The following is a 14,200-nucleotide window of genomic DNA, read 5'->3' as shown; positions in this document are numbered from 1 at the left end:
GTGGGTCTAGGGGTGCATGTGTGTGGAGCTAGGCTTCAGAGGGTAGGCCAGGGCCGGATAAAGGGGTCACAGGGGGCAAGTACCCTCAGGCAGTTGTGAATTTCACATGAGGCACGTGCCTAGGGGTCAAATTTTCAGAGGTTAAAAACACCCCACATCCCGGCGCAAATAACCAATAAATATTAGTTAATAATTAATTAGGTCCAACATCAGCTGCAATTTTATTAGTACTATATATATTTTATTATTTATTATTATTTATTTTATAATTATTTAATTTTATTTATTTTTGTATATATTTTCATCTATTTATGGTTATTAGCCTTTCACACAGATTTAATTATGGAACTTGCTTTGTTTTTTATTATAATACTATTGTAATTCTATTATAATACTGTGATAATACTGTTATAATTTGCAATGGCATGAGGATAAGTATAAGCCAGCTATAGATAAGTATAAGCCAGCTTAATTATTGTATAAGTGAGATTGCTTGTCTTCTACTTTTTATTTTTTCTGCTTTTTCTTTGAGAGTAACAGGGAGTTAGACCTTACAAACAATATGGGAGGGGCTGTGATTGGGGACCTCACTCAGTGCATGTCGTGCAAGATGTATGCACACCTGGAGCTACCGGCCCAGTGTGATTACATCTGCACGAGGTGTGTGCGAACTGTTGCCCTGGAAGCCCAGGTAACTGATCTAGAGCAAACCGTTACGCGACTGAGGGAGATTCACAATCTCGAGCGTAGTTTAGACAGAACGGTGGAGGAGTTGCGGGAGGGGTCACTGGTAGAAGAGGATGATGATCAGGTAGCCAGTTGGGTCACAGTTAGAAGGAAGAAAAAGAGGGGGAGGCTCGACATCTCCGAACTATCAAACCCGAACAAATTTGCCCGATTGGACGAGGAATCGGAGGACGATAGTGAAGAAATGACGTGCCGGAGGAGACTGCTCCCTCTAGCATCCAGAGGAGCGGCCCCTCTGGCGCGGTTGGGATAAAAGAAAGAGAGGTACCTAGTCAGATGGTGGTGGTAGGGGATTCTATCATCAGGAAGGCAGATAGGGCAATCTGCTACCGGGACCGTGATCGCCGTACAGTCTGTTGTCTCCCGGGTGCTCGGGTACGGCACATCGCGGACCGGGTAGATAGATTGTTGGGAGGGGCTGGGAAAGACCCGGCGGTCTTGGTGCACGTTGGCACCAATGACAAAGTTAGCGGAAGGTGGGATGTCCTTAAGAAAGACTATAGGGACTTAGGAAAGAAACTGAAGGCAAGGACATCTAAGGTAATATTCTCGGAATTATTACCCGTGCCACGCGCTAGTCCAGGGAGGCAGAGGGAGATTAGGGAGGTAAATGTGTGGGTTAGGGATTGGTGCAGGAAAGAGGGGTTTGTGTTACTGGAACACTGGGCAGACTTCTCAGTCAGGCGCCATCTCTTTTGTCGTGATGGATTGCACCTGACTGAGGAGGGGGCAGTGGTGCTGGGGGGGAAGGATGGTTAGAAGATTGGAGGAGATTTTAAACTAGGAGCCAGGGGGGAGGGTTTAGCTAGAAACTACGGGTCATGCAGTGAGAATAGTGGGGATGGCGGTAGTAAATGAAATGGGGGAGAAGTTGGGGGGAGGGTAAGAGCAGGCGCTAAGGTTACTAACATGGGTACTAAAAGAGATTTTACCAAAGCACTAACCAATGACGATTACAGGTCATCATTGCTACATAAGGTGAAAGATGTCCCTAACGCAAGGGAAAATACTTATCTTAGTTGTATGTATGTAAACGCCAGAAGCATTACTGGTAAATAGGGTGAACTAGAAATACTTGCAGCAAGCAAACAGTTTGATATTATAGGCATTACTGAAACTTGGTGGGATGAATCTCATGATTGGACAGTCAATCTAGAGGGCTATACACTGTTTAGGAGAGACAGACTAAATAAAAAGGGTGGAGGGGTGTGTCTTTACGTAAAGCCGTTTTTAAAACCTGATATATGGGAAGATATTCAGGAGGGGACTGTAGACACTGTCGAGACATTATGGGTAGAAATTGCATGCGGGGAAAAAGGAATAAAAAAGTTAGTATTGGGTGTATGCTATAGGCCGCCTGGTATCAACGCATCTGATGAGGAATTGTTACTAAAGCAAACTGAAAGAGCAGCAGGAGTAGGAGACATAGTAGTGATGGGAGATTTTAACTATTCAGAGATAAACTGGAAAAACGATTCATGTGATACTGCTATGGGCAATATGTTTTTAAACACACTTAATGATAACTACTTAGTCCAACTAATTGAGGAACCTACTAGGTACAATGCAATCGTAGACCTGGTATTAACAAACAATGGGGATTTGGTATCAGGTATTATAGTAGGGGAACCCATAGGAAACAGCGACCACAATATGGTCACATTCAATATCAGTTTCCATAAACAGCCCTATACATGCTCAACTAGGACTCTAAACTTTAGCGAAGCAAATTTTGAAAAGATGAGGGTATTTTTCAGGGATATTGAATGGGAAGGTTTGTTTTTAGGAAAAAATACTACGGAGAAATGGGAGGTACTAAAATTCCTGCTAGCTTTAAATACACTCAAATGTATTCCTATGAGCAGCCAAAAAAGGAATACAAATCATAAACCGATGTGGCTTAACAAAAAGATTAAGGAACTTATGGGCAAGAAAAGGCGAGCATTTATAAAATACAAATCTGACGGGGAAGCAGAGTCATTTCAGCACTATAAGGAATGTAACAAAATTTGCAAAAAGGAAATAAGAGCGGCTAAAGTAGAAACTGAAAAACTAGTAGCAAAGGAAAGCAAAGCGAATCCCAAAAAATTATTTAAATACATTAATAGCAAGAGATTAAAGAAGGAGAGTATAGGCCCTTTAAAAGACAAGTTGGGAGTCTTAAGCAAAAATGATAATGACATAGCGGACACACTAAATGAGTTTTTTTCAACAGTATTCACTAGAGAGGACCCAATCAGGGACTGACACACAATCTCAATAATGAGAATATCCCACTGATAGGTACTTATTTAAGCAAGGAAGTAGTCTGTGACCGATTAAAACATTTAAAGATTAATAAATCACCAGGGCCCGGTGGTATTCACCCAAGGGTTCTAATGGAGCTTCACTCTGAACTGGCAAAACCGCTATCTTTGATCTTTAAGGATTCAGTTATATCAGGTATGGTTCCCAAAGACTGGCGTATAGCGGAAGTAGTGCCTATATTCAAAAAGGGAAGTAAAGCTGAACCAGGTAATTATAGACCAGTTAGTCTTACATCTATAGTGGGGAAAGTATTGGAAGGTATTCTAAGAGATAGTATTCAGAAGTTCCTTGAAGTCAATAAGGTCATTAAAAGGAATCAACATGGGTTTATGAAGGACAGATCCTGTCAAACCAACTTACTTGGCTTTTATGAAACAGTAAGCGCAAACCTAGATTAGGGTAAAGACGTGGATGTAATCTTTTTAGACTTTGCCAAAGCGTTCGATACTGTACCACACATGAGACTTTTCTACAAGCTACAAGAATCAGGGCTAGGAAGCACAATATGCACTTGGGTCAAAAACTGGTTAGATAATAGGGAGCAGTGCGTTGTGGTTAATGGATCTTTTTCAACTTGGACTGAAGTGCTAAGTGGTGTGCCGCAAGGCACAGTATTAGGGCCGCTATTGTTCAATATTTTCATTAACGACCTAACAGAAGGTCTAGAGAGCATGGTGTCAATTTTTACAGATGATACCAAATTGTGTAAGGCTATAAATACAGAAGAGGATGCCGAGTCTCTTCAGAACGACTTAGTTAAATTAGAAGCATGGGCAGCCAAATGGAGAATGCGCTTCAACACAGACAAGTCTAAGGTAATGCACTGTGGTAACAAGAACAAAAATTACACCTACCTACTAAATGGGGTAAAATTAGGGGATTCTGTACTGGAAAAGGACTTAGGTGTCCTCATAGTTAGCAAGCTAAGCAGTAGTACCCAAAGTAGGACTGCAGCAAAGAAGGCTAATAAGATATTAGCATGCATAAAACGGGGTATTGATGCTAGGGACGAGAGTATTATACTCCCGTTATATAAATCACTAGTGAGGCCACACCTTGAATACTGTGTACAATTCTGGGCACTGTACTACAAAAAGGATATCCTGGAGCTAGAAAAGGTACAGAGGAGGGCGACCAAACTAATTAAGGGCATGGAGACGATGGAATACAAGAAAAGGCTTGAAAGACTAGGCATGTTTACATTGGAAAAGCGGAGACTAAGAGGGGATATGATCAACATCTACAAATATATAAGGAGACAATACACAGAGCTTGCGCGGGACCTGTTTTTGGTTAGATCAACACAGAGGACTCATGGACACTCGCTCAGGTTAGAGGAGAGGAGATTCCGCACAATACATCGTAAAGGCTTTTTCGCGGTAAGGACAATACGTGTTTGGAATTCCCTGTTCGAGGGAGTTGTTTTGGCAGAATCTGTCAACACCTTTAAGAATGGGTTAGATAAATTCCTAATGGATAAGGATATCCAGGGGTATGGTGCATAGTCATGCATTATAGTTACTATAAATAGGGATAAAATGCAACGGCTGACAGCAGCATCAGTCAGAAATTTTAGTCAAATCATCATGCATAGGAGACTACAAATAGGTTGAACTCGATGGACAATTGTCTTTTTTCAACCTCAGATACTATGTTACTATGTTACTATGAGGAGTTGTATTAAGTCTAAAAAGACTACAGCACACTGGTGTCTCTAATTTTAATCAGAGGCGGTCCGTATGGAGAGATAAAAGGGCTCATGGAGACTAAGCCCTATAGTCTTGAGGAAGTCCCGATTGATAACGGGACGAAATGCGTTGACGTCATCTCTCACAGTTCCACCCACTGACGGTAACATCAATAGAACTATCTGACTGAGTGTACCAGCTTGAGCGCTCCAGCCAGCGGTCTTCATCTGAGCGGTAGCCGAGTGCTGCACCTGCCCGCTAGCACAGTGAGGAGATCTGTATTACATATATCAGCGGCAGTGCTTTAAGTTGTGCATACTACAAGGACGCTCTCCGTGAAATTTGCTGTAACAACGGACATTTCCCGCAGGTTTGGGTAATTATCATCACAGCTGAATCCTCTGCACTGGGACGCCAGTAGCAGTAGGAAAGGAGAAACCTTGTTACTACTTCACTCTAGGCACTGGCTATTGTTGCACTATTGTAGCACTTTACTAACAGTCCTGGCAGGTCTGTTTAAAGACTTTATGACTCAGTGTTGCTATTTCAGCTGAGTATAATATTGCGGTCAGAGTGTTCTTTGTCAAGGAGGTGGAAATATTTGATCTTATTAATTTTTGAAAATAGAATTAAGTGTATGTATGTATGTATGTATGTATGTATGCGTGTGTATATTAAATTTCATTTTATTTTACTTTATTAAATCCTATGTTTATACAAGCAAGTTCCCTTACTGTTTGTGTGAAGTCAAAGCAGACACCTGATATTTATTAATGAATACATCTAACGCAATACACTATTTCTTCTTACGTGCCTAGGGGTAGCACTTGTTTGGGGGCAGCAGATGCTTTTGTTGGTATTATCAGCACAAAAAGTACCGTGACTGCAAAATATTTCCACTATACTGTACCATATGCCATCTTGAACAGGTAGAACATGCACATACTGCCCCTGTAAACTGTCCTACTTAGTAAATATGTATACATAATTTGTTATGAATCTATTAAATTGACTATCATCATATGAGGGCCTATAACCAATCAATAAAAATAATAAAATTAGGCAGGCAGGGGGCAGCTGTAACTTTTGTGCCTAAGAGCACACTGACCCCTAAATCTGCCCTTGCCCCCAGCCCCCCTCTCACTGGAGTCCCCTCACCCAAGCCCCCCCCTAACCCATCTTTTGCTGATGTCCGGTCTGGTGATTGTTACCGGGCTCCATGCCTGTGCGGCTGAATTACAGGAATCAGTGGGGCACAGGCATATAGGGATCAGACTCACCCAGCACAGTAAAGTATGTGAGGAGAATGCCACTGCTTTAAGGAGGAGCAAGGAGAAGATCCAGGTAAGTAGTAATGGGTAGAGGGGTAACAAAAGCACAGGCTGCTGCTGCAGAGATATTGGGGTAAGAGGTGGACTGCTGCAGTGATATGAGAAGGGGAATGACACAGACTGCTGTAGGGACATGGGGGGGTCACTGCAAAGACACAAGTGAGGGGGTAGTCAAAAAATTCTAGTTTTGGCCATGCTTGCAGGCTTTACTTATATTGTGTCTCACATTAAATATATATCAGAACAACACATTTATATTATGATGGCATTTCCTTTGCTATTAGCATAAAAAATGCATAACATAAACTTTGAAAGAGATTATTGTGGCAGCTGTCAGTCAGCAAGGCTTAAATGAAGTATGCAGTTATAAAATATATACTCAGCAGTTTCAAAGTCATCTGCCTCTCACATGGAGTTTAATGAGTTTAATGTTTCTTTATGGTGTAAAGTAGTTTAATGTTTCTTTTTGGTAATTTTCTTTATGCAAGGACAAGTGTGGCTTTATTAAAGAGACATTTGTCTTTGAGTAAAAATGACTAATCGTGGTTCTTTTCTGATGACACTGGGGGTTATTTCAGAAATGGACTCAGATCCTTACATCAGCAGCAAGATCTGCATCCATCTCCTCACATGCTGGGGGCTGCCAAGCACAGGGCAAGGCCGCCCAGCACGTGTGGTGCTGCCTCACGATGCATCCGCATTGTTCTCAATGCAACTGAGGAAAGAAAATGTTCAATGTCCCACCAAACAGGTGATGGCTAATAAGCAGAACAATAGAACCATAGCAGGTCCACTTGATCCTCTTAAAAGATTTGTAACATTTGTTGAGATGAAGTATAAATTCAACTGATTCCTCCCACAGCAAGTAGGTAGGCTACAACCCCCCGCCGCAATCCGACAGTGTGGTAGCTCACCGCTGCAAATGTAGAGAGTGGTCCGCTTCCAGAGCTCCTGGGCAATGCGGTGATCACAGGTGCGGCGGTCAGATGCGGACAACGTCCCAGCAAGTGAGAGGGGGGGTGAAACCCACACCACGGCTAGAGCTGGTGACTGAAGGTGACAGTCAAAGTGCTGGATCAGCGCTGCGGCTGTGAAGGTGCAGTAGTCAGGGCTCACAATGATGCGGTTAACGTCCCTTATCCTTAACGCGTTTCTCCAACATAGGGCAAGTCGGTTTCATCAGAAGGTAATTTTGAGGCACAAGGGTTGCACTATTTAAGGTGATTGGTAGCCTATCAGCATTTTGCCTCACCATAATTACAATTAAGATAACAGGTGCATATCAGGTGTATCAAATCATTATGGTTTCAAACATACTTATCTTTATACATACAAAAAAGAAAACAAAGTAATTCATTTAAAAAAACCTTATAACAGACTTATTAAATCTGATTAAGCAAACAGAACATTTAATAAGTAATACAATAATATTCTTTAGAGTGATATGGCATCACGGAGAAATCTAAATTTATAAAAACCTAAATGCATATAAAGTATATCATCCAGCACATTTGCTGTAACATTAATCAGTGTGGCTCACCACACTAATGCCTAGGACGGAAAACGATGGCGAACGACAGAGACCCAAGTTCGAGTCCCCCTTCACAATTAATTATTTTACCATAAATTAGTGATAAATATATATAGAATTCACAACGTATATAGTACGTACAAAATCCCAATTTTTAAGAACATAATTAACCATAAATGGTAAACATAATATAGATAATACAGAAGAGGGTAGTTAGATGAATAAATAGAGATGGATAAATACCAACTACATCCCAATAGTGGGGTGACTAGCAAGGGTGGCATATAGTGGAGGTAACAGGGGCTAGAAGGAGGGTGACAAATAATGGAAGCAGCAGACGGAGGGTGACAGATCATGGTGGTAACTGGCAAGGTGTTGCAGATAGTGGAGGTGACCAGGAATAAAAGAAGAATGGCAGATAATGGGGGATGGCAAAGGGAAGGTGGCTGATTGTATCTTGTACCGGACTTGCTAACAGAATGACAGTCACACTGACTGCAGAATCATGAAGCCTCCCTACTGTTTCAAGTAACAGCTACTTGCACTACAGAGTCGTCACTGTGCAGGGGGGAGAGGTTTCAGGGATGCCCACCCCAATCCTCACTGTCTGCCTGTCCAATGTCGGACTGGGGCATGAGTGGCCTACTGGGGAATTAAGTGGTAGGATCCCATGTTTAGGGTGTGGCTGACCTCCAATGTGGGTGTGTCCAACTACCATCTTGGGTTGCCTAACCAGTAGAGAGTGCATCAGCTGGGCATCTTGATAAATATATACATTAAATACTACTAGTGCATGCATGATACTGTACCAGAAAGGCACTGTAGAAAATACATCATAGTCCTGTGCAGTATAAGGTAACATATTCATAATGTATAATTCAAGTGCACAGTCGGGAACCTGATCCCTAGATGAGAAGTAGGGCCCACAGGCAGTAGGGCCCACCAGTGGTTTCCCCTGTACCCCTGTGGGCCAGTCGAACTCTGTGCCTATCCCCATCTCACACAGGGTGGACCCAAGTCACCCAACGGTGATAGACAGACGCTTACCTGCACTACTGATGGCCGTTAAATATAGAGATGAGCGGGTTCGGATTTAACGCCAGAATTAATGCCAGTTCGGTTTTATCCGGATTTTTTCTATTGGCTATCCAAAACACGTGACACCCGTGAGCCAATAAGATGCCGTTTTGAGAACCGAGTAAATCCGAGTAAAACCGAGTAAAACCGAACCCGCTCATCTCTAGTTAAATAGAGATTGCAGCGGTAGTCAGTTCCACCACAGGGCATCCTGCGCTCTGTGGCACCACCCTAGTTATGGTCCTGCTCCACTGCCCTCCTTTATCTCTATCTTACTCCATTTCTCTCTCTATTCTCAGCATTTTTCCCTCCAGAAGCACGTAAAAAAAAAAGAAAAGAAAAGGAAACCTACCCAGATTTTGGTGCATGGAGGCTGTAATTTTGCTGCACAAATAATATGCATAGCATCTACTGACAGCTGCCCTTCCCCCACCACTACTCAGCACTACATGTGTGTGTATATATATATATGTGTGTGTGTGTGTGTGTGTGTGTGTGTGTGTGTGTGTGTGTGTGTGTGTGTGCGTGTGTGTGTGTGTGTGTGTGTGTGTAAACACAAGCAACACAGCAATGAACACAGTTCAAACACAAGGTAAAGTATTACAAGGTAATGCAGAAAAGAAAACTGATAACAGTAACATACCATTGTCAAGCATAAGAGGACATGGGGGACTGAAAGTGGCTCAGGACGGTGGGTGATTTCATGCGCTGAGACCCATTCAAACAATGAGTAATGTTACAGGTGCTGGAAGGTGAGGATTGAGTTCCCCCCTCCCCCCCACAGCAGCTCATTACGGAAGGCAGAGCATGGGCTCAGTCCATGCTAGGCAACTGGCAGTGCCCTATTCCCTGGGCTTTACTTTTGGAGGGAGTTGCAGCCCTGCCCGGGATGGTGGCGGAGGAGACTTTTCACAAGTTACAGTCTCTGGATGTTTCCACAGTTGCCATGATTTGCATAATCGCCCGACCTGGCCAATGGGAGGCGGAGTCTGGCAGCTCTGTCCAATCCAACGCTCTGAGGCTCCCAGTGTCGGAGTGGGGAATTGGGAGTCCTCTGCAGGCTGAACTACTAAGTGAATCTACCCTCTGGCCGGGGTGACACCGCTGGCCGGCGCCCCCTTTCTGTCGGCACCCCTGGCGAGTGCCATCCTTGCCAATGGGTAGATACGCCTCTGTACAAGTGTCACAGTGTACAAACAGGGAATTATGGCTAAATCTGTACCAGAATGCAGAAGCTGTGCCACGATGGTCCTCAATTATTTCATTTTATTCAACGTATTTAATCACAACTGTAGGGCATATTTTCTGTATATGTATATGAAATACAGTGTATACGGTACATGTCACACTAAGAAAGTTTCCGTACTGATGGAACAGGTACTCTATTTTCTTTTTAATTGGTAGAAGAGATGTGTCATTCATTGTACATAAGTTTATATTTGGGTAATATCCAAGTAAAGAATTCAAGAATTATATGGAGTAATTTACCTGGAGAACTAATAAAAGCTTTTAATCTTAGTACATTGGGTACTAGAATAGGCTGCTAAAATGCATACCTGCTCCCTCTGTCCACTGTGTTCTGTGACGTTTTGGGGTAAAATTACTGAGATGGGAGTTCTATTTAAGATGGGATGTTGACCATAGCAACCAATCAGATTCTACTTCTCCTTTATCTAGCACCTTCTAAAAGATAATACCTGGAATCTGATTGGTTGCTATGGGCAACATCCTTTCTTAAATAGAACGCCCATCTTAGTAAATGCACCCCTTCTTCTTAGCTTATGTATAGTATGAGTGTAGTTTTTTTTTCTTTAAATTGCTCATGTGCAAAAATTCCAATATACCAGCCAATTGCACTGATGCACAGACTTAAGCGCACAAATCCTTTTAAATCATTAGAGTTGTGATGTTCCAGCTGTACTGTGCATGAAGAAGCAAGCCGGCAGTAAATACCAATTGTGCTTTCTTTCTTTTGTTTTAGGAAATCAATGATGCTGAAATAGTGGAGCTGGTACACAGTGCTCTTGGAAGGATTACAGTTATAAGACAAATCTTTCCTTCACTAAAAGACAGTAATATCAGATGTGTGAGTAACAACCATCGAGTGGCTTCACTTCCTTGTGACCCCCAAGAAGGTTATCTGCAAATGCTACAGGTTGGTATAAAGGCACTTCTAATTGCATAAAATGAAGATAAACTGTATATGAATATGTGTGTGTGTGTATGTGCGCATTATATGAATATATATGCATGTGTGTGCAATTATGGAAAAATAAAATGTATAGATTTGCAGATGTGTGCGTCCTGGGGCATTATCACCAAGATGATGCTGCCAACTGCTGTCTCTCTATAAAACAGATGTACCCATTGTTGTGTGGGAAAACTATTACACTTAAAAGTGAGTTAATTTTCAAGATTATTTAAACATTTTAAAACACAAATTCATGTTAAAAATTGCTTTATTCCAGGAATGGATAGTTTTTATTATCACCATTCTGAGTTGTCCCTGGTTTGGAAAAAGAGCCTTTTTACTCTTTGATAAATCTAATGTTTAGCTATTGATTACACTGTCCTCAATACAACTGAGTATACAGTACTAGTGGTCCTAAAAAGTTCGATCACACCCATCCCTGCACCTGTCCTCTCCAAAATTGGGGGATTATAGAGATAATTAAGCCCCATCTTACATGTATAATCAGTAGGAATGCTTCTGGGCACTGCCCGATTAGGAGCCTTATCAGAAATAAATATGCTTATAGACATATATAGTAAATGCAGTAAGTAATTTTTCATTGCAAACCTGCTTCTAGCCATCCTCAGAGCTAATAAACATTAGGGATCTGACATAGAAGAAAGCACTTGAATGATTAGAAGGAAATTTCCCAAACCTTCCAAAGAGAACAAGTGGAAGTTCTGAACATAGCGCTCAATCAAATTGTAGCTATCATTTATTTTATATATTCCATAAAATGATAGCTTGAACCTGATTGGTTGTTGTGGTCAACACCTCTACTTGCCCTTTTTAGAAGGTGTGATTAAGCTTGCCCAAAATATACGTTTTCATAGATCGACAATAAAAAAAAGCTCTTACAGATGTAGCCACCTTCATCTTGACCGATTCTCCAGCTAGACGGCCGTCTAGACACGCTAGGGCAATAGCTGAGTTTAATCGCAGGCAGACGCGCTGAGGCGGTCTAGATACTCAGCATGCATTACACATCTCCACCACTGGGTGGCTAATGCTCCACTAATCCAGTACTTTCGATCGTACAGTATAGCGGCGGATTGATCTACAGCTCTGGATATTGGTCAGTGGCGACTGTAATGTCAATACTGTAGGCGTAACGGGAGGCTGTGGAAAAAGATGGTGACCTACTGTACTGTATGGAGACGCAACTACAGTAATTGTGTAAAAGGAAGAATGTACAATACAAAGTATAAACACACAATACAATGTATAAACACCGTGCTTTTAAAATACATGTACAGTAAATCAGCGTCTGGGTATGGGCTAGTGGGAGACGATGGGAAAGACTGTGCTTTACAAATGCGAGCGTCCGTGTCCCCTAAGGCATAAACCAACACCAATGGGGAGGGGGCAGGGCACTGCTTGCTGTACTTTCACACATGAAATTGGGAATCCTCAGCGGGCGTCGTGGGCTAGCGATGAAGGCTCCCACCTCCCACGCTGGGGGTCCAGGGTTCGAGACCGGATGTTTTTTTGTTTTGTTTATTGTAATAATATACTGTATTATGTTATTTTCAATGTAAGACAGTCAATGGAAGGGTGCACACAAGTTACATATAAATCAGAGTACATCTGCAGGAGCGATTCTTTACGCTAAATGCAACTACACAGCGGCAATGAGTTGAGCAAAACAGTACTGTAGATTTTCAGCGTTCGTGTATTGCACAGGACCTGAATTCCCTCCCTGTCCACTGCATGATCTGTGCAGGCTCCCAGGGGGGAAGGGCGATGGGGGTAGGGGGAGACGATGGGAAATACCGTGGCTTTGAAATGCAATTATATGAGCGTCCGAGTCCCCTACGGCATAAACCATCACCAATGGGAAGGAAGTGCCAGCCTTTTTTTTTTGTTTATGTGTTCCCGTGACATTCACTTTAATATATTTTTTTTGTCTCTAATACTGTGCATCCAATGAAAGGATGCACACAAGTTTCACATAAATCAGAGTAGATCTGCAGGAGCGATTCTTTACGCTAAATGCCACTACCCAGCGGCAATGAGTAGAATTGAGTGTATTCTGAGTGAGCAAAACAGTATTGTAGGCTCCCAGGGGGGAAAGGCAATGGGGGTAGGGGGAGACGATGGGAAAGACTGTGCTTTACAAATGCGAGCGTCCGTGTCCCCTAAGGCATAAACCAACACCAATGGGGAGGGGGCAGGGCGCTGCTTGCTTTACTTTCACACATGAAATTGGGAATCCTCAGCGGGCGTCGTGGGCTAGCGATGAAGGCTCCCACCTTTTCAGATTTCATTTCATAGAGCCGCAGTCACACACAGAATATAGGCATGTACTGTAGCATCTCATTTTATTCAGCAGAAGCTGATTATTCCTGTTTGGCTAGTTTGCCGCCTCTGTATATTACAATAGAAAAAAATAATAGTGTCAGTGAAAAAAACACCTCATGACAGATACTGTACACAAGCTTATGTCACATGGTATATGCAATTGCGGTCGAATTCCGACTGTGGGGGTTCAGGGGCGACGGCCATTTTGACAGTGTGCTACTGTATGCGATCAAGTCCGGTGTACCATAAAGATAGACCTCGCTTATCCCTATAGCTTTGGCGAGGGGATTGTGACGCTTCTTCAGCATTGCCCCATAGCCTTCAAAACTACTGCTACTGTATCTCTCACTCCACTACTATCTCTCACTCCATCTCCGAGCGCTGGCTGCCACGTAGTGGGGGTCAGGGGCGACGGCCATTTTGACAGTGTGCTATGCGATCAAGTCCGGTGTACCACAATGATAGACCTCGCTTATCCCTATCGCTTTGGCGAGGGGATTGTGTCGCTTCTTCAGCATTGCTTCATAGCCTTCAAAACTACTGCTACTGTATCTCTCACTCCACTACTATCTCTCACTCCATCTCCGAGCGCTGGCTGCCACGTAGTGGGGGTCAGGGGCGACGGCCATTTTGACAGTGTGCTATGCGATCAAGTCCGTTACCACAATGATAGACCTCGCTTATCCCTATCGCTTTGGCGAGGGGATTGTGACGCTTCTTCAGCATTGCTTCATAGCCTTCAAAACTACTGCTACTGTATCTCTCACTCCACTACTATCTCTCACTCCATCTCCGAGCGCTGGCTGCCACGTAGTGGGGGTCAGGGGCGACGGCCATTTTGACAGTGTGCTATGCGATCAAGTCCGGTGTACCACAATGATAGACCTCGCTTATCCCTATCGCTTTGGCGAGGGGATTGTGACGCTTCTTCAGCATTGCCCCATAGCCTTCAAAACTACTGCTACTGTATCTCTCACTCCACTAC

At 43.0% G+C, this 14,200-nt stretch overlaps 1 protein-coding gene across 2 annotated transcripts in view; it reads left to right on the top strand.

Annotated features, from left to right (window-relative positions):
* GRID1 (glutamate ionotropic receptor delta type subunit 1) overlaps positions 1-14,200 on the top strand; it is a 1,444,362-nt gene that overhangs the window by 1,108,157 nt on the left and 322,005 nt on the right. For both annotated transcript variants that reach the window (XM_063958815.1, XM_063958816.1), the window contains exon 6: positions 10,663-10,836. In XM_063958815.1, coding sequence (XP_063814885.1) covers positions 10,663-10,836 — 174 coding nt within the window. The remainder of the gene's footprint in view (positions 1-10,662; positions 10,837-14,200) is intronic.

The sequence above is a fragment of the Pseudophryne corroboree genome, chromosome 3 (genome assembly GCF_028390025.1).
Source record: "Pseudophryne corroboree isolate aPseCor3 chromosome 3, aPseCor3.hap2, whole genome shotgun sequence".
NCBI classification, from domain to species: domain Eukaryota; kingdom Metazoa; phylum Chordata; class Amphibia; order Anura; family Myobatrachidae; genus Pseudophryne; species Pseudophryne corroboree.
This window is presented reverse-complemented; position numbering and strand designations above follow the sequence as displayed.